The 27,416-nt window shown below is 37.4% G+C and overlaps 1 protein-coding gene across 10 annotated transcripts in view; it reads right to left on the bottom strand.

Moving 5' to 3' along the window:
• Positions 1-27,416, bottom strand: part of PTK2B (protein tyrosine kinase 2 beta) — a 177,985-nt gene that overhangs the window by 64,396 nt on the left and 86,173 nt on the right. For 7 of the 10 annotated variants that reach the window (XM_074209986.1, XM_074209984.1, XM_074209983.1 and 4 more), the window contains one exon: positions 9,893-10,133. The exons of 1 other annotated variant lie outside the window; for it this stretch is intronic. In XM_074209986.1, coding sequence (XP_074066087.1) covers positions 9,893-10,096 — 204 coding nt within the window. In that variant the 5' untranslated portion in view covers positions 10,097-10,133. Of the gene's footprint in view, positions 1-9,892; positions 10,134-26,968; positions 27,032-27,416 lie in introns of all 10 variants that reach the window. 2 more of the 10 variants (XM_074209985.1, XM_074209989.1) reach the window with 1 other exon arrangement.

Below are 27,416 nucleotides of genomic sequence, written 5' to 3'. Positions count from 1 at the left end.
CATGAAAACATCATGAATAAATTTTGCTTTGCTTGATATTTTGGCTATAATTGGAGGAAGTATGCTTTGGAGGGTGGTATAAATGGTTCATTAAATGATTTGACTTTGCATGAAGCTTTGGCGAATGAGGATTGTGTGTCCATGGTGCGTACTTGAAAAAGGGATAAAGTGTAAAGTGATTATAATTTGATGTGATTCATGACTCTTCAGAAGTGTATTTAAAATGAGATAGAATATGGTAGAGTACTCAGTGACTATGAGGCAATGCAATCAATCAACCTTTGAGAATAGTACTTTTATCAGTTCAAATAAAAATATATTTTGACAAAGGGGATGTAAGAATAATAGAGGGATAAAGCAATAGAATCATAAAAAGAAGGACTATACTAGGAGAAGGACAGGCATTAGTGAATAAATAACACCAGGTAAAGAGGCACAAGGACCTATTAAAGTATAGGGAAAGATGGGAGGGTGTGAACACCCAGTAAATCCTACTCCATAGATTTGGCCCAGAGAGGGAATAACCTACATTCCCAATTGGATTTAAAAATCTATCCTACCCTATAAGAATGTTGAGGGGGTGGGGGGAAGAGAAGGGAAGAAGGTATTGATAAAAAGGAAGGTGAAAGATATAATGGAAAGTAAACTTAAAGTTAAAATTTAAAAGAAAAGTTTAAGGGGGGAAAGGGAGCAAGACATTGGTGAGAAGAAATAAGAGCAAAGGAAAAAGAAAAGTTCAAATGGGGAAACACAGCATGGAGAGAAATGTGGAATTAGCAATCTAAATTGTAAATGTAAATGGAACAAACTCTACCATAAAATGGAAACAGATAGCAGAATGGATTAAAAACCAGAATCCTTTAATATGTTGTTTACAAGAAGCACATTTGAAGCAGAGAGATACACACAGGGTAAAGATAAAAGGTTGGAGAAAAATATACTATACTTCAGCAGATGTTAAAAAATCAAGAGTGATGATCCTGATTTCAGACAAAGCAAAAGCAAAAATAGATCTCAATTAAGGGGATAAGGAAGGAAACCACATGTTCTTGAAAGACACCATAGTTATATTATTAAACATATATGCACCTAGCATCCAAATTCTTAGAGGAGAAGCTGAATGAATTACAAGGAGACATTGACAGCAAAACTATAATAGTGGGGGGCCTCAGCCTCCTTCTTCCAGAAATAAATAAATCTAATTACAAAATAAACAAGGAGTTAAGAAGGTGAATAAAATCTTAGAAAACTTGGATATGATAGACCTCTGGAGAAAACTGAATGGGTTTAGAAAAGAATATACTCTTTTTCTCTGCAAAATGGCACCTATACCAAAACTGACCATGTACTAGGGCATAAAAACCTTACAGTCAAATGCAGAAAGGCAGAAATAATAAATACATTTTTAAATCATGATAAAATAAAAATCACATGTAATAAAGGACCATGAAAAGATAAACCAAAAATTAAATGGAAACTAAATAACTTAATTTTAAAGGAGTGGATCAAACAAACAAATCATAGAAATAATTAATCATTTCATTCAAGAAAATGAAAACAATGAGAAATCATACCAAAATTTATAGGATACCACCAAAGATGTTTTTAGGGGAAATTTTATACCTCTAAATGCTTATGTGAATAAAATAGAGAAAGAAGAGATCAATGAATTGAGTATACAACTAAAAAAGCTAGAAAAAGAACTAATTAAAGATCCTCAATTAAGTACCAATTTAGAAATTCTGAAAATCAAGGGAAAGATTAATAAAATTTAAAGCAAGAAGACCATTGACTTAATAAATAAAACAAAGTTTTATGAAAAATCAATAAAATAGATAAATCTTTGACTAATTTATTTAAAAAAAAGAATGCCAAATTACCAGTTTCAGAAATGAAAAGGGTAAACTCACCACCAATGAGGAGGAAAGTAAAGTAAGATAATTCAGAGCTATTTTGCCCAACTGTATGCCAATAAATCTGACGACTTGAGTGAAATGGATGAATATTTGCAAAAATACAAACTACTCAGATTAAGAGAAAAGGGGATAAAATACTTAAATATCTTCATTTGAGAAAAAAACTAAAGAAATCATCAATAAACTCTCTAAGAAATAATCTCCAGGTCCAGATGGATTTACAAGTGAATTCTACCAAACATTTAAGGAACAATTAATTCCATTTCTATACAAACTATTTTAAAAATTAGGAAAAGGAGTTCTGCCAAATTCCTCTTATGACACCAATATAGTGCTGATACCTAAACCAGGGAGAGTCAAAATAGACAAATAAAATTATAGACCAATCTCCCTAATGAACATTGATGCAAAAATCTTAAATAAAATTTTAGCAAAGAGATTGCATTAAATTATTACTATTACCATGATCAGGTAGGATTTACAACCGGGTTGGAAGAAATGGTTCGATATTAGGAAAACTCTCCACACAATTGAATATGTCAATAACAAAATCAACAGAAATTATATGATTATCTCAATAGATGCTGAAAAAGTGTTTGACAAAATACAACATCAATTTCTATTAAAAAAATACTAAAGAGTATAGGGCTAAATGGAATCTTCCTTAAAATAATAAGCAGTATTTCTGAAGCCATCAACAAATATTATATGCAATGAGATAAACTAGGATCATTTCCAATAAGATCAAGGGTGAAACAAGGGTGCCCATTATCACCATTACCATTCAATATAGTATTAGAAATGCTAGCTTTAGCAATAAGAGAAGAAAAGGAAATTGAAAGAATTAAAATTGGCAATGAGGAAGCAAAACTTTTACTCTTTGCAGATGCTATGATGGTATACACAAATGAACCCTAGAAAATTACTGTAAAAACTACTTGAAACAATTAACAAATTCAGAAAAGTGACAAGGTGTAAAATAAACCCACATAAATCACCAACATTTCTATATATGAACAACCAAGCCCAAGGTCAAGAGAGAGAAAGAGAAATTCCATTTAAAGTAACTGCAGACAACCTAGAATACTTGAGAATCTTACCTCCCAAGACAAACCCAGAAACTGTATGAACACAATTACAAAACATTTTTCATGTGAATAAAGTCAGATCTAAACAATTAGGAAAATGTCAATTGCTAATGGTTAGGTTGAGTTAATATAATAAAAATGACAATTGTCCCCTAATTAAATTAATTTTTAGCGCCATCCCAAACTATCACATTATTATTTTACAAAGCTAGAAAAAAATGGTAGAAAAATTCATCTAGAGCATCAAAAAGATAAAGAATAGCAAGAGAAATAATGAAAAAAAATTGTAAGGGAAGGTGGCCTTGCCCTAACAGATCTAAAAACTACTATAAAGTGGCAGTGACCATAACCACCTAGTACTGGTTAAGAAATAAAGTAATGGATCAGTGGATTAGGATAGGTACAAAAGAAATAGCAATAAATGACTATCACAATCTATTGTTTGACAAACCCAAAGACATTTGCTTCTGGCATTAGAACTTACTATTACATATTTACATACTTGTTTGTAAATTGTCCTCCCCCACCCCAGACTATGAGCTCCTCCAAAACAGAAACTGTCTTGTGCCTTTCTTTATATCCTCGATACATAACCACAAAGTTGGCACATAATAAATTCTATTTGCTGACCAAAAAGAAAGAAATTATTAAAGAGAAGCAAGATAATGGATGTTATTAGAGAAAAATGTGGCCAAAAACCAAAAACAACCAAAATCAAAGCTGGGCTTGCTATGCAATGAGAACAAGGAAGAAATGGACAACCCATATGTCCCCTTCACTATCCACAAAGAATCAAGAAAACTCAAGGAAGGCACTAAGAACACTAGGAGGGGAATTCCTATTTTGTATCTATGGGGAAAGGGGGCAGTAATAGATGAAAATTGCATAGAATGGGCAGATGGGTTGCAACTTATACCATTAGCGACAATTTTCACAATATGAGATAACAGAGCTATTAGATTTGATATGTCGAACCACTTCTCAATTTGAAACTTTTCTCCCTTGATCTCTGTGACACTACTATTGCCTTGTTTTTGTTTTTGTTTTTTTAATCTCTCTGGTTGTTTCTCCTCTGACTTTTTTGGTGCTTCAACTTCCTCCTGTACCTAAAATCAGGATGTATTACAGTTTTCTATCTTCATTTTTTTGAAGACTCAGCCCACTATACATCTCATCTGAACTCTAGACCATATTTCCAAATCCACCATCAAAAACTGAACTTGCCCTCTTCTCCAAACCATCTCCCCATTCCCTAAAATTGTCATCACATTTCTCATTCCCTTGCCATCTTGTGTTCAACAAAAAACCCTACCTGTTGATTCTTATTTCAAAACTTCCTTCATACAGTCATAAAACCATAGCTTAAGAGCTGGAAGAGACATAATACATCTTATAGTTCAACCTCCTTATTTTTACAATTAGAGGTTAAGTATTTTTGTCCATGTTTTTTTAGGCCGAATTAGCCTCCTTACTGTTCCATTTCTTCCATCCATTCCAAGAATATATTCAAAAAGTATTTTATATCTCAGAATTCATATTTCATTTAAATTTCTTTTAGATCTCAGTTCAAATGCTATTTCTGCACAAGATGCATTATTATTTCTGCCCTTCTTCACTCCAGCTGGTGGTTTCTCCTTCCTAAAATTGCCTCACATTTCTTTTGTATATATTATATAATTATGTTTTTATACATATTGTCACCCCTGAGAGAATGTAAGCTCCTTGAGGTCTGGAATTGTTTCACTTTTGACTGTATCTCCAGCTCCTGCCCAGTGTCTGAGATACAGTAGGTGCTTTATTAAACTTGAGAAAACACCCACTATATCTAAATATAGATGTCTGGCAAAACATCTGTTGATTGATTGATAAGTGAAAAAAATCAGGATTGAATCCAGGTCCCTTGATACTGAATCCTGCTCTCTTTCCATACCTCTTCCTTTTTTGCTCCTACCTCATCACATTAGTTCAGGTTCTCATACCAAAACTTTTGCAATAACCTCCTAACTGCACTCTCAACCTTCCAACTGCAATCCATCCTGAATGTCACAACCTGATTAATATTCCAACAATAACAATTTCATCACATTTTTCCTTGCCAAAATCTTCAGTTTTCCAAGTACTCCTAGAATAAAGCCAAACTCTACAGTCTTGCATCCAAGATTCTTTGTAATTTGGTCCCTATCTACATTTTCAGCTTCATATCTTACCATCCCCTACACAAATAGTCTGTGACTTGACATTCCACCACCACCATCAATGCTGTGCCTATTCTTGCTTCTGCAAATTTAGCCATCCCATTCCTTTGTCTAAAATGCCTTCTTTTCCCTCAGCAACATTAGCAATGTTGAAAAATGTTTTACTGATGCTTTTTTCTTTCCTATAATGTTGTTAATTTATGTCACCCTCTTTCACTCTTTCCAAAAGAATTTGTAGCTTCATGACAAAGCAGCAAAATCAAACAAAACAAACATATAAACCATGTGTGATAACATGTGCCTCCTTCTATAGTCATAGACCATCATCCTTGTACTGAAAAGGAGGTAACCATCAATGCCAGTCCTTATTAGTAAAGATTGGTTACTACTTTAGTAAACAGTTCCCCCATCCAACAGCCTTTATGGATAATGGTTGAAGTAGCAGAATTTGTGCTAATAGAATTCATTTTTCTATTGGCAAATAAGAATGAATTTTAAGCTATTTTTTTCCAGTTTTAGTATCAAAGACCTATGAACTCAATTATCAGCCAAGATGCAAAAAAGAAACAGTAGATGAAACATTGTAGAACATCTCACCAGAACTGCTAAGTATTTGAAACATATATATTTGATTTCTTCATCATCCCCTTCCTTAAGATTATGACCAACAACTTGTAATGATTTAGGTATTTGAGATAGTATATTTTTTCTTAAATGTTGAGTGTTCTAATCACAGTGAAGAAAAACTTGGTGATTCTTATCTTTCCAGAAGATAACAAGGAAGCAGGATGCAACCTTAAAATATTTTTGTTCGACTGGGCAAAAAAGCTTTCTAATTATGTTACAGTATGTGGGTGTGGTTGATACCAACGATAAGTAGCACAACGCCTGCTAGTGATGTGTAGAGTGGTGGATGGCCATAATTATGGTGCCTTTTTAAACAAGTCATTTATCTGTACATGGAAAACTGCTCTTAAACGTTCATAATAAGATGAAAGAATGTATGTAAGAAAGAAAGGAAGGGATAAAGATAACATTTCTTTACTACAACATATTTTCTCTGCAATGGATAATTTTCTGTTATCTGATATTTTCCCTTTAGGGGAGTCACAAATTAAAGCTTTCTGAAACTAAAAAAAGTATCTCAAACCTTCCCATGACTAATAAAGTAACAGTCCTCCTATGTTTTTTAACTGCAATGATCAGAATATTAATGTTTTTCAAGTTTTTTATTATTGTTACCATTGTGTAGAATTGACTTTCCATGTTCATACATCTTTTTTTTTGTTTGTTTTGTTTTAGGTTTTTGCAAGGCAAATGGGGTTAAGTGGCTTGCCCAAGGCCACACAGCTAGGTAATTATTAAGTGTCTGAGACCGGATTTGAACCCAGGTACTCCTGACTCCAAGGCCGGTGCTTTATCCACTATGCCACCCCTGTGTTCATACATCTTTCAAAGGTTCTCTTAATTCTTTGCATTTGTCATTTCATACAGTTCATTAATATTCAATTACATTCATGTACCACAGGCTGGAAATGTAGACAGGGACTACAAATATACTTCTCAGTTTGCTTCTATTTTTTTCTGCCACAAATACTACCATAAATGTTTATTTGAAATCTGTGTCTCTGTCTTTGGTACACTCTCATAATGTAGCATTCATGATTTCACTGACTCTAAGGATATTTACCAAGTATAATTTGCCAAATATAATTTACTCTGGTCATTCTCTAAGGAGCTGCTCATATTCTTCAAGCACATGAGAAATTTTACTTGTTCGACTAAGGCAGAAATTGGTAGAAGTTTTTAGTTTATGTGCAGTCATGTCTAACACCATTTGAAGTTGTCTTGACAAAGCTACTGAAATCTTTTGTTATTTCCTTCTCCAGCTCATTTTACAGATGCGGAATCAAGGCAAATAGTTAAATGACTTGCCCAGGGTCACACACATAGTAAATATTTGAGGTCAGATTCGAACTCATGAAGATAACTTTCCCTGATTCCAAGTCCACTGTCACATAGATGCTCATTTTCCTGGAAAAGTTTCTGAAGTGCTTTGCCATTTCCTTCTCCAGCTCATTTTACAGATTAAAAAAAACTGAGGTAAATAGGGTGAAATGATTTGCCATGGGTCACACACCTAGTAAGGGTCTAAGGTCAGATTTGAATTCAGGAAAATGATTCTTCCAGATTTCAGGCCCAGCACTCTTTCTACCGCATTACCCTTACAATAAAGTTACAAAGAAAAAAAAATTGAATTTGATGAAAGAAAAAAAATCCTAATAATTAAAGCAATTTAAAGGTAAAATAGGCTACCCAAAAGATAATTAACCTAATAAACAAGAAGGCCAAGCCTGGAGTTGTACCCTGAGGAAATCCCTACCCATTCCCTACTATGTTTTTTCAGGTATGAATCCTTAATTTGATTCTAGGTAGTTCAGTTACTATAGAGTAATGGACAAATGGTCCATATGCCTGAAGATCTCCAAGGAGAGTGAACCCATCACTCCTTGAGGAAGCTCTCATTGTTAGGACGTTTATACAGCTAGCAGAAAGTTGAATCCTATTATCCCAAATAGCCAAATTGACTGTTATCTGTAGAGATTATTTGATGGAGTCATATATGTGAAGAGAGACTAGAAGCAGGGAGAGACTCCAAGATGCTAGGAAATAAGGGCTGGGTCTGCTAATAGGACTCAACCTACAGGGGACATTCACAGGCTCAACAGTACATTTTCCAGATGGGGATAATGAGATTAGAGAGTTTCCATTAACAATTCATCAAGACAACCAGGATCTATTAGATGTTTACTATATGCCAGATACTATAATATTCCCTGGGGATACCAAGAAAGTAACAAACAAACAAAAAACCTTAAAAGCCCTATTTGTTGCCCCATCTTCCATCAAAGAGCTCAATTACTAATTAGAGAAAACATGAAACAACAATGTATGCACAAAATATATGCTGTGAGGATGAGTGGTGATCTCAGAATAAAGCTCAGTAGGTAGGAGGGATCAGAAAAGGCCTCTTGAAGCAGGTAAACATTGAGCCAAGACTTAAAGAAAGCCAGGGGAGTCAAGAAGTGGAGGTTAGGAGGAAGAACATCCCAGGTATTGGTAACATTCAGGGAAAGTCATGGAGTCATGTCTGAGGAATACCAAGAGGCTTATATAGCTGAAAAGCAAAGTACGTGGAGAAGCCAGGTTATTAAAGACTTTAAGTCTCTCAAAGAGAGGATTTTATATTTGATTGTGGAGGTAACAGGAAGCCACTGTAGTCTATTGAGTGAGGAAAGGGAATGATGACATGGTTAGATCTATGCTTTAGGAAGATCATCTCGTCAGCTGAGTGGATGATTGACTAGAGTTGGGGGAGACCTAAGGTTGAGACCAACCAGAATATCCAAGTGTAAAATGATTTGTCCAAGGTCATAGAAGTTCTAAGTGTGGGCTACATTGAGAGGGGTATAGCTTCCAGGAATAGGGAAGTTGATTGACCCCCTCTTCAGACCACACTTGGAGCATGTGATTTATTCCTGGGCACCTCAGTTTAAATAAGCTCTTGATAAGCTGAAGGGTCCCAAATCAATTGACTACGCAAGGATTTATTATAAAATAATAGGCATAGTAGGCATAGTAAATGCCTACTTTGTGCCAGACACTGGAGATACAGATATAAAGAATGAAACAGTCCTTTCTTGAAAGAAATTTGCATCCCAATGGAATAAAAGCAAGCTCATCAATCAATCAAATGGGGGCAGCTAGGTGGCCCAGAGGATAAAGCACCAGCCCTGGAGTCAGGAGGACCTGGGTTCAAATCTGGTCTCAGACACTTAATAAGTACTTAGCTCTGTGACCTTGCACAAGTTGCTTAACCCCATTGCCTTGCAAAAAAAAAAAAAAGAAATGAAAAACAAAACAAAAAACCCAAGTGAATAAATGAATTAATAAGAGAAAATTATGCACATACCATTTATATACATATATGTGTATAGGTCTGAGTCATAAGTCATCTGTATAGACACAACAACTAGAACTGTAAAGGACCTTATGGCTGTATCCAGTGAGGTTTTGTTAGCTGATTAACTGGAGAAGAAAAGCCTCAGGGGACACATAATAGCAGTCTTCAAGTATGTGGAAGGCTATCAAGTGGAAGAACAATCTTGTGCTTAATTCCAGAAGGGCAGAACCAGAAACAAAAGGTGGAAGTTACAAAGAAGAAAATATAAACAAAATGTCTGAAAAATTTTTCTAACAATGCAAGTTGCCTCAAGGCAACTTGTGTTCACTCTCCTTTGAGGTCTTCAGGTAATGGCTGTCCAGTATGTTATAGTAGTTGAACTACTGTAATATCAAAGCTGAGAAAAGAAATCAGTCTGGTAAAAATGGAGGTCAAGCCTAGAGATGTGCCCTAAGGAAATTCTATTTACTTCTTCCCAGGTATGGAAATACCAAGCCAGGACAGTTGAACTGTATGAAAGATAGGATCATAGGTTGAAGAGTTGAAAGTAATCCTAAAGGTCATCCAGTCCATTCCTTCCTGTTTCACAGATGAGGAAATGAGACCCAGAATGGTTGAATCTGATCAAAGGTAACAATTATCAAGTGACAAAGGTGGGATTTGAACCCAGAGTTTCTAACTCTAAACCAAGGACTAGCTTGGCCCATCTTGCCCACGTCCAGTTCTTACCTGGATCTCTGTCTGCACAGTGCACTTGACCAGCTTGAAGTTCTTCCCAGGATTGAAGCTGTTGCTGTAGAAACAGACCTTGAGGATACGCACATCCTCCTTCTCCACATCCACAGGCACCACCACAACAGGCTCTGGGGGGATGTCAGGTCGGCGCAGGGTGCCCACCCTCACCCGGCTCAGGGGCTCAGACACCCCAGACATGCTGCCAGAGGACAGCTAGGGCCAGCACATCTCAGTCCTATTAGGAGACAGCAAAGGGAAGAGTCTGCATGAGACTTGCTACAGAGTAGTCCCCCCCCCCATGAAGAACAAACCCAATGCTTTACACACACAAAGGCCATCTCTTGCCCTTGAATCATCCCCTAGAAAGCAGAGAAGTGTTGAATGATCCTTTCTACTTTAAAGATTAGGGACATTATACAACATAAGTCATGAAAACTTAGAAGTTGAGCCTAGAAGAGAATGTTCTGGGCTCCATCCTCATTTTATATGAGGAAATTGAGACCCAGAAAGTTGAAGTGACTTGCTGAATATTTTTACACAATAGCCTGTGTATATAATTCTCATCTGCCTTGAGTCTCTTCTCTCTCTCTCTCTTTTTTCAAATTGGAAACTTGCCCAAAGTCACACAGCTAAGTGTCTGAGGTGGGATTTGAACTCAGGTTCTCTCATCTCCATGGTCAACACTCTATCCTAGTTGTCCTTCTTCTGTCTCTGATCTATCCTTCACACAACTATCAATTGATATTCTGAAAGCACAATTCTCACCATGTTACGCCCCTGTTCAGGAGCCTCCAGAGGCTCTAAAATTGCCTCTAAGATAAAATACAATGACTTTGTTTTTATGCTATTTGAAGCCCTTATCATTCTAGCTTCAGTCTACTTTCCCAAGTACTGTACATCTCCACCCTTCACACATTCTACAGATTACACATACTGGTCTGTTTGATTTGCCTTGTTGATGACATTTATCTCCTGTGTCCATGTTTTTATATTAGCTGCCTCCTATGCCTTGGAATACACTCACTCTTCATTTTGTTTTCTAGGATCTTCTTTTCTCTGAGTTTTCATGATTCTCAATCTCCTTTGCTGGATCATCATACATATCCCACTCCTTTTCTATGGGTAGATTCCCTAGGCTCTGTCCTGAGCCTTCCTTCTCTTGTTTCTCTCTTGGTGACCTTAACAAATACATTAAATTTAAATATCACTTTTATAAAGATGCCTCACAAACCTATATCTTGAGCTCCAGTCTTACTACCTGCCAAATGAACATTGCAAAATGAATGTCCTAAGGTCATCTCAAAAATAACATATCTGGAGCACCTGCGTTCACTCCAAATTCACCCTCCTCTGAAGTTCCCTATTTCTCTTGAGGAGACATCACCAACCTGCCAGTCACTCAAGTTGGGACCTTAGAGTCATCCTCAGTTCCTCACTCCCCTTCATCCCACACATTCAACCAGTTCCTAAGTCTTGCTTAAGTATCCCTTTTCCTCCACTCACAAGGTCACCATACTAGTTTTCAACTCAAGACTTCTTTTCCAGTCTATCCATCAACTCAGCTACCAAAGTGATCTTTCTAAATAATAGGTCTGATCATTCACTGCCCTCCTCAGTAAATTTCAGTGGCTTCTTATTTCCTCGAGGATCAAATGCAAACTTTTCTGTTTGGCATTTAAAAATCTTCCCAATGTGGCTGCTCTCTACCTTTCCAACCTTATACATTATTCTTCTGTCTCTACAATTTAGCTTTCTTACTATTCCTCATTCTTTACTTCCCAACTCTGTGGGTTGTCTTTCATGCCTAAGTTACTCGCCTTTTTTCTTCTATCTCCTGGCATTCCTAGACTCTTTCAAGGCTCAGTTCAAGCTCAATCATCTACCTAAGAGTTTTTCCTGATCCTCCCAATAACTAGTATTTCTCACACACAATTACTTTGTATTCAATTGCTTGTTTACACTGGCTCCTCAAAAAGAGTCTAAAAATCTTAAGGACAGGAAATGTTTCATTTTGGTTTTGTTTAGTGCCTGAAGTACGTTGTTGTTCTTCAGTCATGTCCGACTCTTCATGACTTTACTGTCCATGAAGTTTTCTTGGTAAAGACACTGAAATAGTTTGTCATTTCCTTCTCTGGTGAATTAAGGCAAAAAAGAGCTAGTGAGTGCCTGAGGCTGGATTTAAACTCATCTTCATCTTCCTTACTCCACTGAGCCACCTAACTGTACTTTATTTGCACCTACCTTAATAAATATCAGGTATTCCAAAAGTCTTAGTGTATTCATAAACTATTAGACCTTAAAAACTGCACTGAGACTTTTGGTACACTATACTTTTTTGATTGATTGATTAGATTCACAAGTTTCCTTCAAGGCTCAGCTCAAATGCCAACTCCTACAAGAGAAACCTGAAATCTATTCTAATTTCCCCAATTATTACTGCCTCCCCTTTTTGGATATATCATCTATTGTTGATGAATGTGTTATTTCCCCCCGCATCCCAATTTAACAACTGAAGTTACTTGAAAGCAGGATCTATTTTCCATTGTGTTTTTGTATCTCTAGTTCTCAGCACAGTTCATAATAGATGTTTAATAAATGCTTGTTGAATGAATGAACAAAAACAGAACTTCTTGCCTTCAGGCTTTCTCATCTCTCCACCAGATACTGATGACTTAGCTTTGTCACAGTAACTCCCACTCCCACACTGTACCCAAAGACAGAAGTGCTAGGCTTGACAGTGGCAGCTGCCAGGAAAGGAGGCAGCATGTAATGCAGTTTCAAGATAGTGGAACAGGATGAGGAAAGAGTGACAGGAGAAACAGGAGAAAGTTGAAGAAATGACAAGGAAAGAGGACACAGGAAAGGGAGAAGACAAGAAAAGTCAAACAATAGGATGGAAGGGCCATGAAGAAAAGGCAGGTGGGAGAGGCCACACTGAACATCTCTGCCTGTTAAACATCATCTGGGTTGCCCAATAGGGATACCTCTCACTCAGTTTCAAGTAATTCTGTGTCTACTGTGTTAAACACTGGAGACAGGTACAAAGACAAAAGTGAAGTCATCCATCCCTCTAGGTCTATGTTGTCTGTCAGTGAGACAACATATATTTCAATGAGCAAGGGGATATGGGGTCAACAGATAGGTGTTCTTTGACCAATTAAATTCCCTCACCATCACTCTAGTCAATGTAGTCACATGAGTGAATCCAGACTGAAACAACTTTGTGTAGTATGATCCTTGTGTTCATAATAGAGGTCAATGAAATTTACTCTCTTCTTCCCTATGACCTAATCAGCAGAGTCACTTGATCAGAAAGAAACATTCTTGAATCCAAAGGTATCATTGAGATGCATCCATCAGGAATAGAAGATGCATATTCTACAGTCAGGCACAGACATATTAATCAAGGGACAATGTTGTTTCAACTTGAAAAATATGTCCTCTGGAAGAAGGAAAAAAAATGACTGTAGTTTGAAGGAAGAATTAACTCTGATTGTCAAGAGGTGAGCTTTGTGAGAACTCCAGCAAGAAAGGAAAACAAGGCTTTGCAGAATTACCAGTGTGCATTGTTTTGATCATATTTGTTCCCTCCATGCATGCTTCACTTTAAGGTTAGACCCAAATCTTCCCCTCAATGTGGTGTACATCTGTGGAAGAGTATGCCCCTAAGATATGTTTTGTAGCTATTGTTTTTATATAATACCTTAGTAAATGCCTTTACTTTGAGCTAATTGTATCTACTGGGTGACCATTAGTATGAAGTACATTGGGGGCTCATGAGCTATAGATTTTGAAATCTCCAGATCCATAAATTACACCTTTGTACCTGAGAGTAACAGATACTCTCTAGAGACCCAAACCATTAGTGACAGTGAAAGTTGGGGGAATAATAGAAGGGGTGCTATATAAGTATATATGCTAAATCTATAGTGAGTCCAAAAGCCAATTCAATATCTTTTACTCAAAATTCATGGGAAGTAAGTCAGATGGGACCTTAGATTCTTTATTAATAATAATAGATGGGATTTATTCAGAAGGTTATGGTTTAATGCCTTTAGCTTAAGGTTCAATGCTTTAGGTGCATCAGGCCACTTGATTCTCACAACTGTAAGAGGTAAGTACCATAATAACTTTTATATTCATTATATAGAAAAAGAAATTGAGCTTCAGAGGCTTGCTCATAGTCACCAAACTAGCAAGTGTCTAAGGTGGTATTTGAACCTGTCTCCTATGACTCCAAAGTGTAATGCTTTTTCTACTACTCCACTGATATTAGGGAGGCATAACTTTCTTCATTCCCATTCATTTAAATCAAGGTAGATTATATTCAGGAAATTTTTCTTTCCTTCAATATCAATGCTTTTACTCTTCCCTTTGCCTAGAATGTCTTCTTCTTCCAGCTGCCCATCCCACCCCATCCCACTCCCTCCTATCAAAATCCTGACCGTCACTCATGCTATTAAGCCACCTCTGATCCATCCCAGTCAACAGTTAGTTTTGTTATCTTTTTGTGCTCCCATGGCATCTTCTGTATCCTTCTCCAAGGATGCCTAATCCATTTTGTATTTTATTACAATTCATTTTGTGTCTTACTGTCCTTTCTAGGTTATAAACTCTGAAGGCTAGGACCATGTCTACTTCACTTTTATATTTTTGCACACTGCCTCACATAGCACTTAATTTGTTGCATTGAATTTAATATGCTTCCAACAACTAGACTGGTATAGGCACTCAAAAACTTTTCTGTATTTTACTACTTAGCAAATACAAGACTAGGGACAGTTAAGTGTTGGTGAGACTATAGTGCTGGGTCTTCAGTCAGGAAGATTTACCTTTTTGAGGACAAATCTTAGCTCAGGCACTTACAAGTTGTGTGACACTGGGAAGGTCACTTAACCCTATTTGTCTCAGTTTCCTTACCTGTAAAATGAGCTAGAGAAGGAAATGGCAAACCACTTCCCTATCTCTGCCAAAAAATTCCAAAATGAAGTCATGAAGAGTCAGACACAACTGAAATGACTGAACAACAACCAAAAACACAGGACTAGGACTACAAAGTTTAATGGCGCCCCCATCTTCTAATCAATTCCAAGCATGGAGGTCCAGATAAAGGCAAAGTCCAGTCTAATCTCATTAGCTGTGAGTTAGAGAAGAGATCACCAAATTGTAGACCAAAGGCCAAAGCCAACCTGACTTTTTTTTGTGTGGTCTGCAAGAAAATTTTGTGGTTTTTATTTTAAAATACAGCAAAACATTATTATAAAATGTAAAAACCATTCTTATCTTACAGACTAGGTTTGGTTTTGCTCAAGTCTGGCTTAAGAGGGTCAGATCAACTCAGTTTTAGAGGACACTCCAAGAAGCCATGTTTGTTTCCAGAGTGGGCCTGAAGGAAGTATCCATAATGAACCCAGGCTTCTAGATCTGGCCCAAACTTATGGAAGTTATTCCAAAATGAAGTAGGTCTAATGGGTCCCTCTCAAAAAATAATTATGCAGTCAGGTAAATGTCAGACTGGATTAGGAATTGAGTGATAGAGTTGTCTTTGGACAACCAATCAACTCCATACTACCCAAATAATGAAACTCTATCTTTATCCCAATGTTTTATCCCCTCTATCCCCTTGTCTCTGAAAATAACCAGTCTTTACTTTTAGACCAGGTCCTCCACATTTCCATTAGATGTGGTTCAGTAGAAAGAAATATGTCTTTGGAGAAGAAAGACCTAGTTCTCTGGAAGTACACCTGAGATTAATATATCTGTTTTCTATAGTTACCTAGCTAGGCAGATGCACTAGATATAAAATAAGTCTGTTTGGTAAAAGGTGTCAATCAGGAGCCTGCAATGTGTCAAAATCTTGCTCACTCACAGACCCCTTTGCTGGTATTCACTGGCTGACCTTACTGAGCTGTGCCCCTTCTCCTTTACTCCTACACCAAAACTGGCTCTTATCTGCTTTACTGTCAACTGTTCTTGCAAAACATAATGTTTCTATGTTCACCTGTTTCTGTGAAAGAATGTCCTTTCTTTTCCCCCACCTTTTCTTTTCTCAACCTCTTGTTTGCGGTTTTCAAGCATAAATCTCCCCTGTCTTTACTGGGCTGGGAGCTCCTTTATATCTTGTACTGGGGGACTCAGCACTAGTATCTGATTTTCTTCCTAATAAAATTTTTCTTTTTCCAACACAGCTTGAACTCCTTTGTATTTTGAGGGATGAGCTTCACTTGGTTGACAGTTCAAATCTCATCTTCTAACACTTAGTATTTGTTACCTTAAGCAAAGCCACTTACCTCTCTGAACTTCTCATCTATAATATGAGAATATTGACTAAGATCCCTTTCAGATCTCTGACTTAGACATTAGAAACCAGGAGGGATGGGAATTCAGGGAAGCCTGGAGGGATTTGCATGAACTGATGCTGAGTAAGATGAACAGAACCAGAAAAACACTGTATACCCTAACAGCAACATGAGGACGATGATCAACCTTGATGGACTCACTCATTCCATCAGTGCAACAATCAGGGACAATTTGGGGTTCTCTACAATGAAGAATACCATCTGTATCCAGAGAAACAACTGTGGAGTTTGAACAAAGACCAAGGACTATTACCTTAAATTTAGGAAAAAAACTGATATCTCATTGTCTGATCTTGCTATCTCTTATACTTTATGTTTCTTCTTTAAGGATATGATTTCTCTCTCATCACACTCAATTTGGATCAATGTATACCATGGAAACAATGTAAAGACTGACAAATTGCCTTCTGTGGGGGGGAGGGGTAAGATTAGAGGGAAAATTGCAAAACTCAAAATAAATAAAATCTTTTAAAAAAATAAAATAAAATAAAATACTACTCCACAACTAGTGTTTTTGATAAAGGACTCATTTCTAAAATATAGAGAACTGAATCAATATAAAAGATTACAAGTCTTTGCCTAACTGATAAATGGTCAAATAATATGAATAGACAGTTTTTCAGATGAAGAAATTAAAGCTATTTATAGTCATATGAAAAAATGCTCCAAATCACTATTGATTGGAGAAATTAAAATTAAAACAACTCTTGAGGTATTACCTCACACCTATCAGATTGGCTAAGATGACAAAAAAGGAAAATGATAAATATTGGAGAGGATGTGGGGAAAACTGGGACACTAATGAATTGTTGGTGGAGTTCTGAAATGATTCAACAGTTCTGGAGAGCACTTTGTAATTAGGTTCAAAGAGCAAAAAAGCTGTGTATACATACCCTTTGATCCAGCAATACCACTACTAGGTATATATTCCAATGAGATCATAAAAAAATGTGAAAAGTCTCAAGGTTCAAAAATGTTTATAGCAGCTCTTTTTGTACTGGCAAAGAATTGGAAATTGAGGGGATGCCCATCATTTGGGAAATGACTGAGCAAGTTATGGTATATGAGAATCTGAGTTCCAATCAGGCCTCAGATACTGGATAATTATCTTGCTTCATGACCTTGGGCAAGAGACTTAACTCCATTGCTTTTGTAAAAACTGAAAAAAAGAAGAAAGAAGAAGAAAGAAGAAGAAGAAGAAGGAAGAAGAAGAAGAAGAAGAAGAAGGGAGAAGAAAAAGAAAGGAGAAGAAGAAAGGAGAAGAAGAAGAAGAAGAAGAAGAAGAAGAAGAAGAAGAAGAAGAAATCATGAGCAGTCAGACTTTAGAGAAACATGGAAAGACTTGCATAAGCTGATACTAAGTGAAGTGAGCAAAACCAACAGAACATTGTGCATAGTAAGTATAACATTGTGAGATCAACTATGATGAATGCAGCAACTCTCAACAATTCAGGGATCAGGGACAATTCTGAGAGACCATAAATAAAATGCCATCCACATTCAGAGAACAAACTATGGATTCTGAATGCAGAACAAAGCATACTATGTTCATTTTTTTAAAAACTACTATTTCTCCTTTCTTTCTCATGATTTTTTCCCTCCTTAATTCTAATTCCTCTTTCAAACATGACTAATATGGAATTAGGTTAAACACATTTGTGTATGTACAATTTTACCAGTTTGTTTGCCACCATGGGGAAGAGGGACAGAAGGGAAGGTAATAGAAAAATGTGGAACTCATGAACTTGCAAATGAACAAATGTTGAAAAACCACTTTTGCATGTACTTGGAAAATTTATATAAAAATTTCAATAAAGATAAAAAATGAATAAATGAAATGCTATTTCAATTTCTATTGTCTCTATCTAGTAGTATTTTATGACTAAGTATAGGGAACATGAAGTATGTGAATTTTGGTTATGAAAGCTGTCTTGTGGGCAGAGCACAGATCATGGTATGATAAATTTTATTTTAATTTTGAACCACTTCCTCTCTTGGGTTCTGTGTTTTCTGAAATGAAGTTCTTTCTTTCAGAAAGGGGATTCAAGTCAATTAATTGGGATTGGTTTTTCAGTTTCATAGAAGGGCATGGGAGAAAATCTGGATCGTTTACTTGGATTTTGAATGTTTTACCTTGCCATGGGCTTTAAGATTTACTGATTTCTTGGGTCCTGACTCAATCTATCCCTGGCTTTGTCCTTGCTACAATATCACTAGTTTTACCCTCATTTTGTGTTTTGTCTTAACTTGGAATCATCATCGATTGCCTTCATCCTCATATCCAATAAGTTGCCAGGTCATCAATCCTAACTCCCATCTTTCACATTACCTGCTCTCAACTCACACAGTCACTGTCTCAGTTCGATCACAAATTATTGCAACAGTATCCCAAATGGTCTCCTTGCTTCCAATCTCTTCCCTGTCTAATACATCCTCTAACTGCCAAAATAATCTTCATAAAGGTCAGCTTGAACTATATCAGTCCCCTGCTCAAGCATCTTAGGGAGTCCCTGTGGCTTTTTAGGAAAAATATATGTCCCTCAATTTGGTATTTAGCTCTTCACAATCTGGCTCCAGTCTGTTTTTCCATCTTTCCTTATTTTCTCCTATTATTTAATCCCAATACTCTCTAATATGACCCTTACACTCCAATAGGGTTGGCCCATCCCCAAATATGGGACATTTATTTTTGCCTCCCAACATTGCTCATGTTTTATTCCTCCTTACCCCAACCTTTCCAGTTCTTTCCCATCTGTCAAGACTTCATTCTTTATGCTTTAAACAGTCTTCCATTACTTTTCTACCTGTCCACTAATGATATATACCCACTTTTATTCTCCAACAAGCATGTAAACTACTTGAGGGAAAATATCTTGTGCTATGTATTTTGATCTCTAGAGCTTGGAATGGCATCAGGTATAGGATAAGTAAACATTTAATAAATGCTTTTCATTTCTTCATTCTCATAGAGCAGAGGCCATTTGTAACCCTTCATCTCTCCTCACACAGGGGCTAGTAGTGGCTAGAGATTTGACTCTGGAATCAGGTGATGGACTTTCAAGTCCCAGCTTTGATACTAATGGGAAGATATGGGACCAGTCATTGAAGCTCCTATAACATGACGGGGGGGGGCAGGGTTGAGGCAGGCCCCCTCCAACTCTAAATCCTGGAGTCAATGAGAGGGTTTATATCTATAATAGTATCTCAATAAATATTCATCAAAGAATAAATGAATTACATTGAGAAGACAGACAGTGGAATCATATAAGGAGTGGTAAGCAAGACTTATAGAGGACTCTTAGATTCAAGTAGGGCCTAGAAGGAGGGGTACGGTTTGAATAGTAAAGAGAAAAGGAGGTCATTCTGGGTACTTGCAGATAAAGATAGCTGAATGAAGAAACTTGTTTTCAGGTCTGAAGTAAAATTCATAGCTACTCTTTCCTTTCTAGCCACTGAAACATTAAAAAAAATCAGATTAGGCCTTAAATAATGGTACTATTCTGGTCTCCATCCTCATAGACTATCAATTAAAAAACAGAAAGGTTCTATGCAGACTTCATTAACCTCATTCATTGATCCGGGTCTATTTTGTGCTAAACTCAAAGGCTATAAAAAAATAAGTGAAGCCACCCTTGCTCTCAAGGAATTTACTTCTACAAAGTGAAGCCCTAGCAAGGTGCAACTCCTAGCAGTTGTAGGGATCCAAAAAGCCTCATATAGGAGTCACTCGTTAAGAGGTTAAGTCATTTTTCAGTCATGTTCTACTCTTCATGACCCCATTAGAATTTTCTTGTCAAAGATTCTGGAGATATTTGCCATTTTCTTCTCCTGTTTATTTTACAGATGAGGAAACAGGCCAACAGGGGTAAGTGTCTTGCCCAGGGTCACACAGCTTATACATGCCTGAGGCTAGATTTGAATTCAGAAAGAAGAGTCCTAATTCCAGGTCCAGCATTGTATGCACTGAACCAACCACCAGTCCCTGTTTTGAGGATCATATAAAATGAAGACTATGAAACATAACTTAAAATGAATGCCCATCTGACTCTTGTTGCTGATTCCAATCTTTCCTTTTGCACCTAATAAAGCATTTTACATTGCAACTCCCTGATTCATTTAACCTGATTATTATGGTTAGAAGTGTATATACTCTCTCCTTCTTCTAAACTGTAAACTCCACAGTCTTGCTGACCTCTGTCAGAGTCTGATATGATACTCTCTACACATAGCAGGAGTGTGCTGAATGTTGGGGGAGTTAATAAATGGGTAAAGAAAGGTCTGTCAGATATGACATTTACCATCCTTAGAAAGGCTACCAAGAGGTTGGGACCCAGGACTTTCCAACCTGATGCACTTTCTTTAACATATTTAGGTTTTCACTCATACTCATTCTTGTTTTATTTCCTTACCCAACCCCCTTCCTTGCTGTCAAAGGAAGAAGTTTTGCAGAACTCTGAAAATTCTGGAAGACCCCATTTTTTTCAAACCTCATTTGGGAGATTTTCCAGGATAAGCTTAATTAACCATATAAATGCTAGGTGGTATTTTCATTACTATTATTATCATTATTTTAATTAATTTGGCATAAATGCTAGGCATAATGCTTTGGCATAAATGCTGAGATGAAGATGAAAATGAAATAGTCCTTGACCTTAGGGAGTTTAGTTCATTAAATCTTGCATTCCTTAAAGGTTCCTTTTGCCTCTTTTTGCCCCAAAACTTAGCACAGAGTCTGGTAACAGTTGACATTTAATAAATGTTTACTTGAATGACTGACATTCAAGTCATCAACAAGCATTTATTAATGTGTGCCAGACACCTTGCTAAGTTTTGAGGATACAAAGAAAAGCAAAAAACAATTCCTGCCTTCAAGGAGCTCACAGTCTAATTCAATAAATATTTAATGGCATACTTACAATGGTCAGGTGCTGTAGAGACAAATTAGATTTGACCTCTGTCCTCAAAGAGCTTACAGCTTACAGAATGGGTAGAATTTCAACCACTGGAGAAAATGTAGAAGAAGTATATGCCCAAGCTTCTTTTTTGATTGCAATGGCATTTTCATAAGGGAAATAATTATATAACTGATATTTAAATAACATTTTAAAGTCTGCAAAGAACTCCTCATCTGTTACCCCATTTGAAACCACAGTAACCTAATGAGATAGGTACTACAGGTGTGAGCTTCACTTTACAGATCAGGAAATTGAACATCAGGAAGCATAATGGACTTGATATGGTCACTCTGCTAGGAAATATCAGAGATAAAATTTGAGCCATGACTTCCTTACTTGTAAGTTTGATGCTCAATCAACTTTGCTACCTCAAACCACAAATAACTGAAATAGTTTAGAGGCTGAAAGGTCATAAGAGAAGACCAAGCAAAATGCTTTTGGAATTTCATCTCCTACCTCCATCCCTACAGCTTGGAATGCACTCCCTCTTTACCTCTGCCTTGTAGAATAACTGGCTTCTTTCAAAGCTCAGCTCAAATACTAATTCCTTTATTCCTTCCTTCCTCCACCCCCCCAAAAAAAATTATCTTCTTTTTATTCTTTACATAATTCATTTTGTTTGTTTTGGTTTTGCAAGGCAATAGGGTTAAGTGACCTGCCCAAGATCACACAGCCAGATAATTATTAATTGTCTAAGGTCAAATTTGAACTCAGGTCCTCCTGACTTCAGGACTGGTACTCTATCCACTGAGCTACCTAGCTGCCCTTATACAAAAACTTATATACATCTTTCTTCTTTAATAGGATGCAAACTCCTCATGTTGTCTGCCCAGCCCCCAGTCAGTACCTGAAACAATAAGTACTTTGTTGTTCAGTCATTTTCAGTTGTGTCTGATTTTTCTCAACTCTATTTGGGCTTTTCTTGGAAAAGATACTTTTCTTGGAAAAGAATCCAGCTCCTTCTCCAGCTCATTATACATATGAGGAAACTGAGGCAGACAGGTTAAGTGACTTGCCAGAGTTTCACTAAGCCAGGTAGAGTTGGAGGCCAGATTTGAACTCAGGAAGATGAGCCTAGCACTCTATCTGTTGTGCCATCTTGCTGAATTAATACTTAATAAATGCTTGTTGATTGATTGAGGAAGGAATCATTTCTGCCAGGGTGAGGTGGGGGCAGAGTGTGGAAGGCTATCTGGACAATGTGCCTTCTGAGTTGGACCTGGAAGTATAACTAGGATGTCAACTGCTGGAGAAAAAGCAGAAAAAATGTTCAAGCTTTCCAACCTGATTGCAATGGGATTTTCAAAAAGTTTTCTACACTGAGTAAAACAATATTCAATTCAATTGAAAAAAAAATGCTTTTTAAGCACCATTAGCTACTAGGCAGTGTGATAAGCAAAGACAAAACTGAAAATAGTCCCTGCTTTCACTTACACTCTTCAAGGACTGGAGGGAATCAAATACCAAGGGAAAAATTCAACTTCTAATTTCCAGTGCCTGTGGCACAGTAGATGAAGGTTATGGGACTTGATAAGATCTTAATTCAAATTTCTCTTCTGACACTAGTGATGTGACCCTGGGAGATGTTTCTTAGCCTTCTTTAATTTCATTTTCCTCATTTGTAAGATAGGGGCTTAGGCTTGATGATTCTGGGGAGTCCCTTCCATCTCTAGATCTAGGATCCTATGAACATCCTAGAGAAGAAGGAGATTTCTCAAGCAAGAAGGATATGAGCAAAAGGCACTGAAAAGTTTCAAAATAAAAATGAACCAAGTCCTTCCCTCAGCCGTGGCATTCTCCTTTTTCCATAGTCACCTGTGCTCAAGGTTCTTTAGCTACCACCCAATGGGTGAATTTGGCTGGGCCCCACACACAGGGGCCGCCCTTTGCAGTATTTTGTAGAAGGTAGGAGGCATTGAGAAAGAGGAGAAGGCTTGGGAGGAAATGACTGCTCTCACCACACCTGGGTTCTATTTCTGGTTGTTCTTTAAAGTATGTCTTTATAGATATACTCTGCTTTGGGCTTTACCAGATACAAGGCTATGTTTAGCAGAACGTTACCAACCCCTCTGACCCCAAGATCTTAGATGGAGATTTCTAAAGCATACAGGAAGCCAGAGCATAAAAGACGAAAAACGATTTTCCCACATTTTCTCCCATTGACACAAAGCAGGGGAGGTGGGGAGATGGGAGACAGGGGAATCCGTAGCATCAGACATAGAGGGGAGGGGAAGGGAGAGGAGGGAGGGAAGGTTGGAGGGAAGGAGACATAGGAACAGAATAAAGGAGAGAGAAGAGGGAAGGACATGGAAAGGATAGGGACTTCACTGTTCTGATAAGATTCAGAATCTGTTTTCCCTCGCAGGGTTAGGGTTTCTGTCTTAGAAAGCATCCTAGGGAAATCAAAGCTTAAATGACTTGTCCAAGGTCACACAACCAGTGTGAGTCAGAATCAGTACTTGAACTTAAGTTTTGTTGAATCTGAGACCAGTTCTCTATCCACTTCTGTGTTAAGAGGGCCTTTTAACATTAAGTAGTTACAAAAGATGTTACAGAAGAGTAAACTGAGGTTTAGAGAGGTGCAATTATTTATTGAAAGCATTCAGCAAGATTTTCTTACATCTCTTCCACCCAAATGCAGCCCCTCAGACCTTTCAGGTCCCCATATTTCACAAATTGCAACAAAATTGACACTGATAAAGTGCTTTTCAAGTTTACAAAGCACTTGTCCTACCTTATCTCATTTGAGTCTTAACACAATCTTTTTAGATAGGAACTACTGGTATTATTATCCCCATCTCACAGATGAAGAGACTGAACTCAGTGAGGTTAAGTGATTACCCATTGTTGAACAGTCTTTAAATGTGAGAGGGAAGATTTGAACCCAAGTCTTCCTGAGTTCCACTCCAACATTCTAGCTGTTACACCCTGCCATGAATTACTGATGATTCTTCCCTTGTCCCTACATTGCCTTTCACAAGATAAATTGAGCACCATTTAACCTTCAACCCTCAGGATTCTGTTCTTGGTTGCCCCACTGGGCTAGCCTCAGAACCATTGATTACATACCTAAGTATATGTAGAAAATGTAAAAAAAAAAAGTCAAAAGAGAGTGGGGGGGGGGCAGCTAGGTGGCACAGTGGATAGAGCACCAGCTCTGGAGTCAGGAGGATGTGAGATCAAATCTGGCCTCAAGACACTTAATTCCCTAGCGGTGTGACCTTGGGCAAGTCACTTAACCCCACTGTCTTGCAAAACCAAAAAACTGGAGGAGGGGAAATAGGGAACATGGACTTAGCTTGCCTTCTTAAGCCAACAATATTTCTGAACAAAAGAATCTTCACCAAAGAATTGGACCATCTTACCAAAGAAGAAACAAATGATATCTTATGGGTAGGTGCCTCTGTGGCACCTTAGAGTTGACAGATCACATGGGTGAGGGGCAAAGGGAGAGCAGCTGTGGGAGAGACATGGAAGGAACATGCAGGAAGTCTGGGAATCTCATTCCCACTACCTCTAACTGGATGGCCCTGGTCAAATGCCTATCTCTGGAGTCAGTTGTCTCCTTCGTAAAAATAAAAATCTTAGCATCCTAGGTCTCAGACTGTTGCCCCTGGGAGTCACCAATTAAAGACAGAATTTGGGATAACTGAGAAACCAAGAGCCACTGAAATGACAAAAGAATGTGTGCTCTCTGGGATGTTAAAACTGCTCAGGATTATTATAGCAAATCATTACAAACACACAGGTTAAAACTCCTAGAAAAGCAGTAAGCACTCTAACAATAGACTAGGTGAAGTTTGAGTGAGAGAAAGAAGGAGATAAAGAGAGAGAGAAAAGAGCAGGCAGCCAATGAGACTTGGTTCAGTCTGGCCACATGCTAAGGGGGGGAGCCCATGTGAGTCTAAGAAAGAACATGAGAAAAATCCATCCTGCTAGAGTCAAAGAAGGAAAGGAAAGAAGCTGTGCTTCCTGTTAAATACTCTTCTGTTGTAGTTAGGCAAGGGGTGGCACTTAGGGAGTGGTCTTACACCTTGGGTCAGGTATCTTCCAATGGCAAGCTACATACTGGTCCTTCCTGTCCCAAGGTGCTGAACCCACTTGTTCAACATGTCATTTCCTGTCATGCCAGTGTCTACAACCAAGGTTAGATAAAGGGGGAAAATGGGGGACAAGATACAAACAAGAGGTCAATGGACGACAGAATACAATCAACAATCAAGGTCATTTTACATCTCAGGAGCAAACAGCTTTCCACAATTAATAAGATTTTAATAACATTAAAACTACATTCACAATTCTCTACATCAAGACTAGAAGGGATTTTAGGAGTCCTCTGTGAAATTCCCTCATTTTACAGATAAGGAAACCAAGTTCTATGGAGGTAAAATGATATAACCGAAGTCACACAGGAAGATAAGTTTAACCCATTCTCTCACTCCAGAGTCAATATTCTTGCCACTGAACCTGGACCTCACTTGCTCAAGGCAGTAAGCTAGATCAATTAATGATGATGATAATCCTAATTAATAATATTTTACTATATCTCAACATAGAAGATATACTGATATACTACTGATTTTTAGTTCTGGAGGTAATGGAATCTAGAGAAAAGAGGGCTAGATATGGTATCAGGGCCTAGGTTTGAACACAGGCTCCTGTGTGACCTTTCTCAGTTCCTCATTCAATAAATAAGGGTTTTGAACTAAATCAGTCAATCAGTCAATTAGAATTTATTAAGTACCTACTATGTGCTAGGTATTTGACTAACACCAAGAATACAAAGGAAAAAAATAGGCGCGTTCATGGTCCAATGGAGGAAGCAACATGAAAACAATTCTATGTACAAACAATAAACAAGTTCTATGCAGAATAAATGGGAGATAATCATCGGAGGGAAAGTATTGTGATTGAAGAGGACTGAGGGAGACTTCTTGAAGAAGGTGGCATTTCAGCTGAGACACTGAGGAAACCAGGAGGCAGAAATGAGGAGAAAGAGCAATCTAGGATTAGGGGACACCCAGAGACAGTGCCCATAATCAAAGGATAGAGAGTCTAGTGCAAGGAACAACTAGGAGGCCAGCATCCCTGGATCTCAAAGTACATGGAGAGGAAGGAGTAAGATTAAGGTAGGAAGAGTGTGAAGCAGGTTTTATATTAGATCCTGGAGGCAATGGGGAGTCACTGGAGTTGATTCAGTAGAGTGTAACATCATCAAATTTAAGTTTTGAAACTTTCAGGTCCCTTTCAACTCTAAATTTGGTCATTAGTAGAAAATAGTTTCCTTTCTACATTCTATATTCTTAGGTGGTTTCCTAGAGTCACTGAGAAGTTAATTGATTTTCTCAGGGTCACACAGTCAGTATGTGTGAGAGCCATAACTTGAACCCAGGTCTTTCTGATTCTAGACCAGTTGCTACCACTGCCTTTCAGTTTTGTTTTTCTTCTTAGTAGACCTAGGATGTCACTGGCATAAGAATGTCTAGTAAGGAACTTCCTTTACCTTTTCTTCAATTTGTGTTCTTAGAAAGCTTCTCTCAATAATAAGCCTAATTATTATAATTATGTTACACTTGCCTTATTAAAATTATATTCCTTATTTATGATGATTGAAGGTTTATAAGGTACTTTCCTCACAATTATTCTATGAGGTAAGTCATATCCATGTTATCATCCCCATTTAGTTGATGGGAAAATGGAGGCATAGAGAAGGTGAGTCATTCCAAGTCACAGACAGTGTGTATTCTCATGCTTACATTTTTTGTGTGTTCTTTCTTAGCTTTAGATTCAGTGACTGTGATTTCAAGGGTTCCACATACCTGAAAAGCAGGACAAGAGGGTCATGTTCTGATCAGAGGAAGGAGAGGCTTGAAAAATTCTGTCCCATTCCCTACCACTTCTTAAAATAACTATAACAATCTGTATTTATAAAGGATGTTCTTAATATCTCCATACATACACACATATATATGTGTAGATATACATGTCTGCATATATACTCATTTTTAACATATATACACACATATATATCTATTGATCACTCTATCAATCTATCTTTGGCAATCAGTTGGTATAGTGGATAGAGCCTGGGGTCAGGAAAATCTGAATTCAAAGTTAGCATTAATTTACTAGCTGTGTGACCTTGAACAAGTCATTTATTTTGTCTCAGTTTCTTAAATCTGTAAAATATGTGCTATAGAAAGA

This window comes from Macrotis lagotis, chromosome 1, assembly GCF_037893015.1.
Source record: "Macrotis lagotis isolate mMagLag1 chromosome 1, bilby.v1.9.chrom.fasta, whole genome shotgun sequence".
Taxonomy (NCBI): domain Eukaryota; kingdom Metazoa; phylum Chordata; class Mammalia; order Peramelemorphia; family Peramelidae; genus Macrotis; species Macrotis lagotis.
Note: the sequence above shows the minus strand (reverse complement) of the source record. Positions and strands in the feature narration are given on the sequence as shown.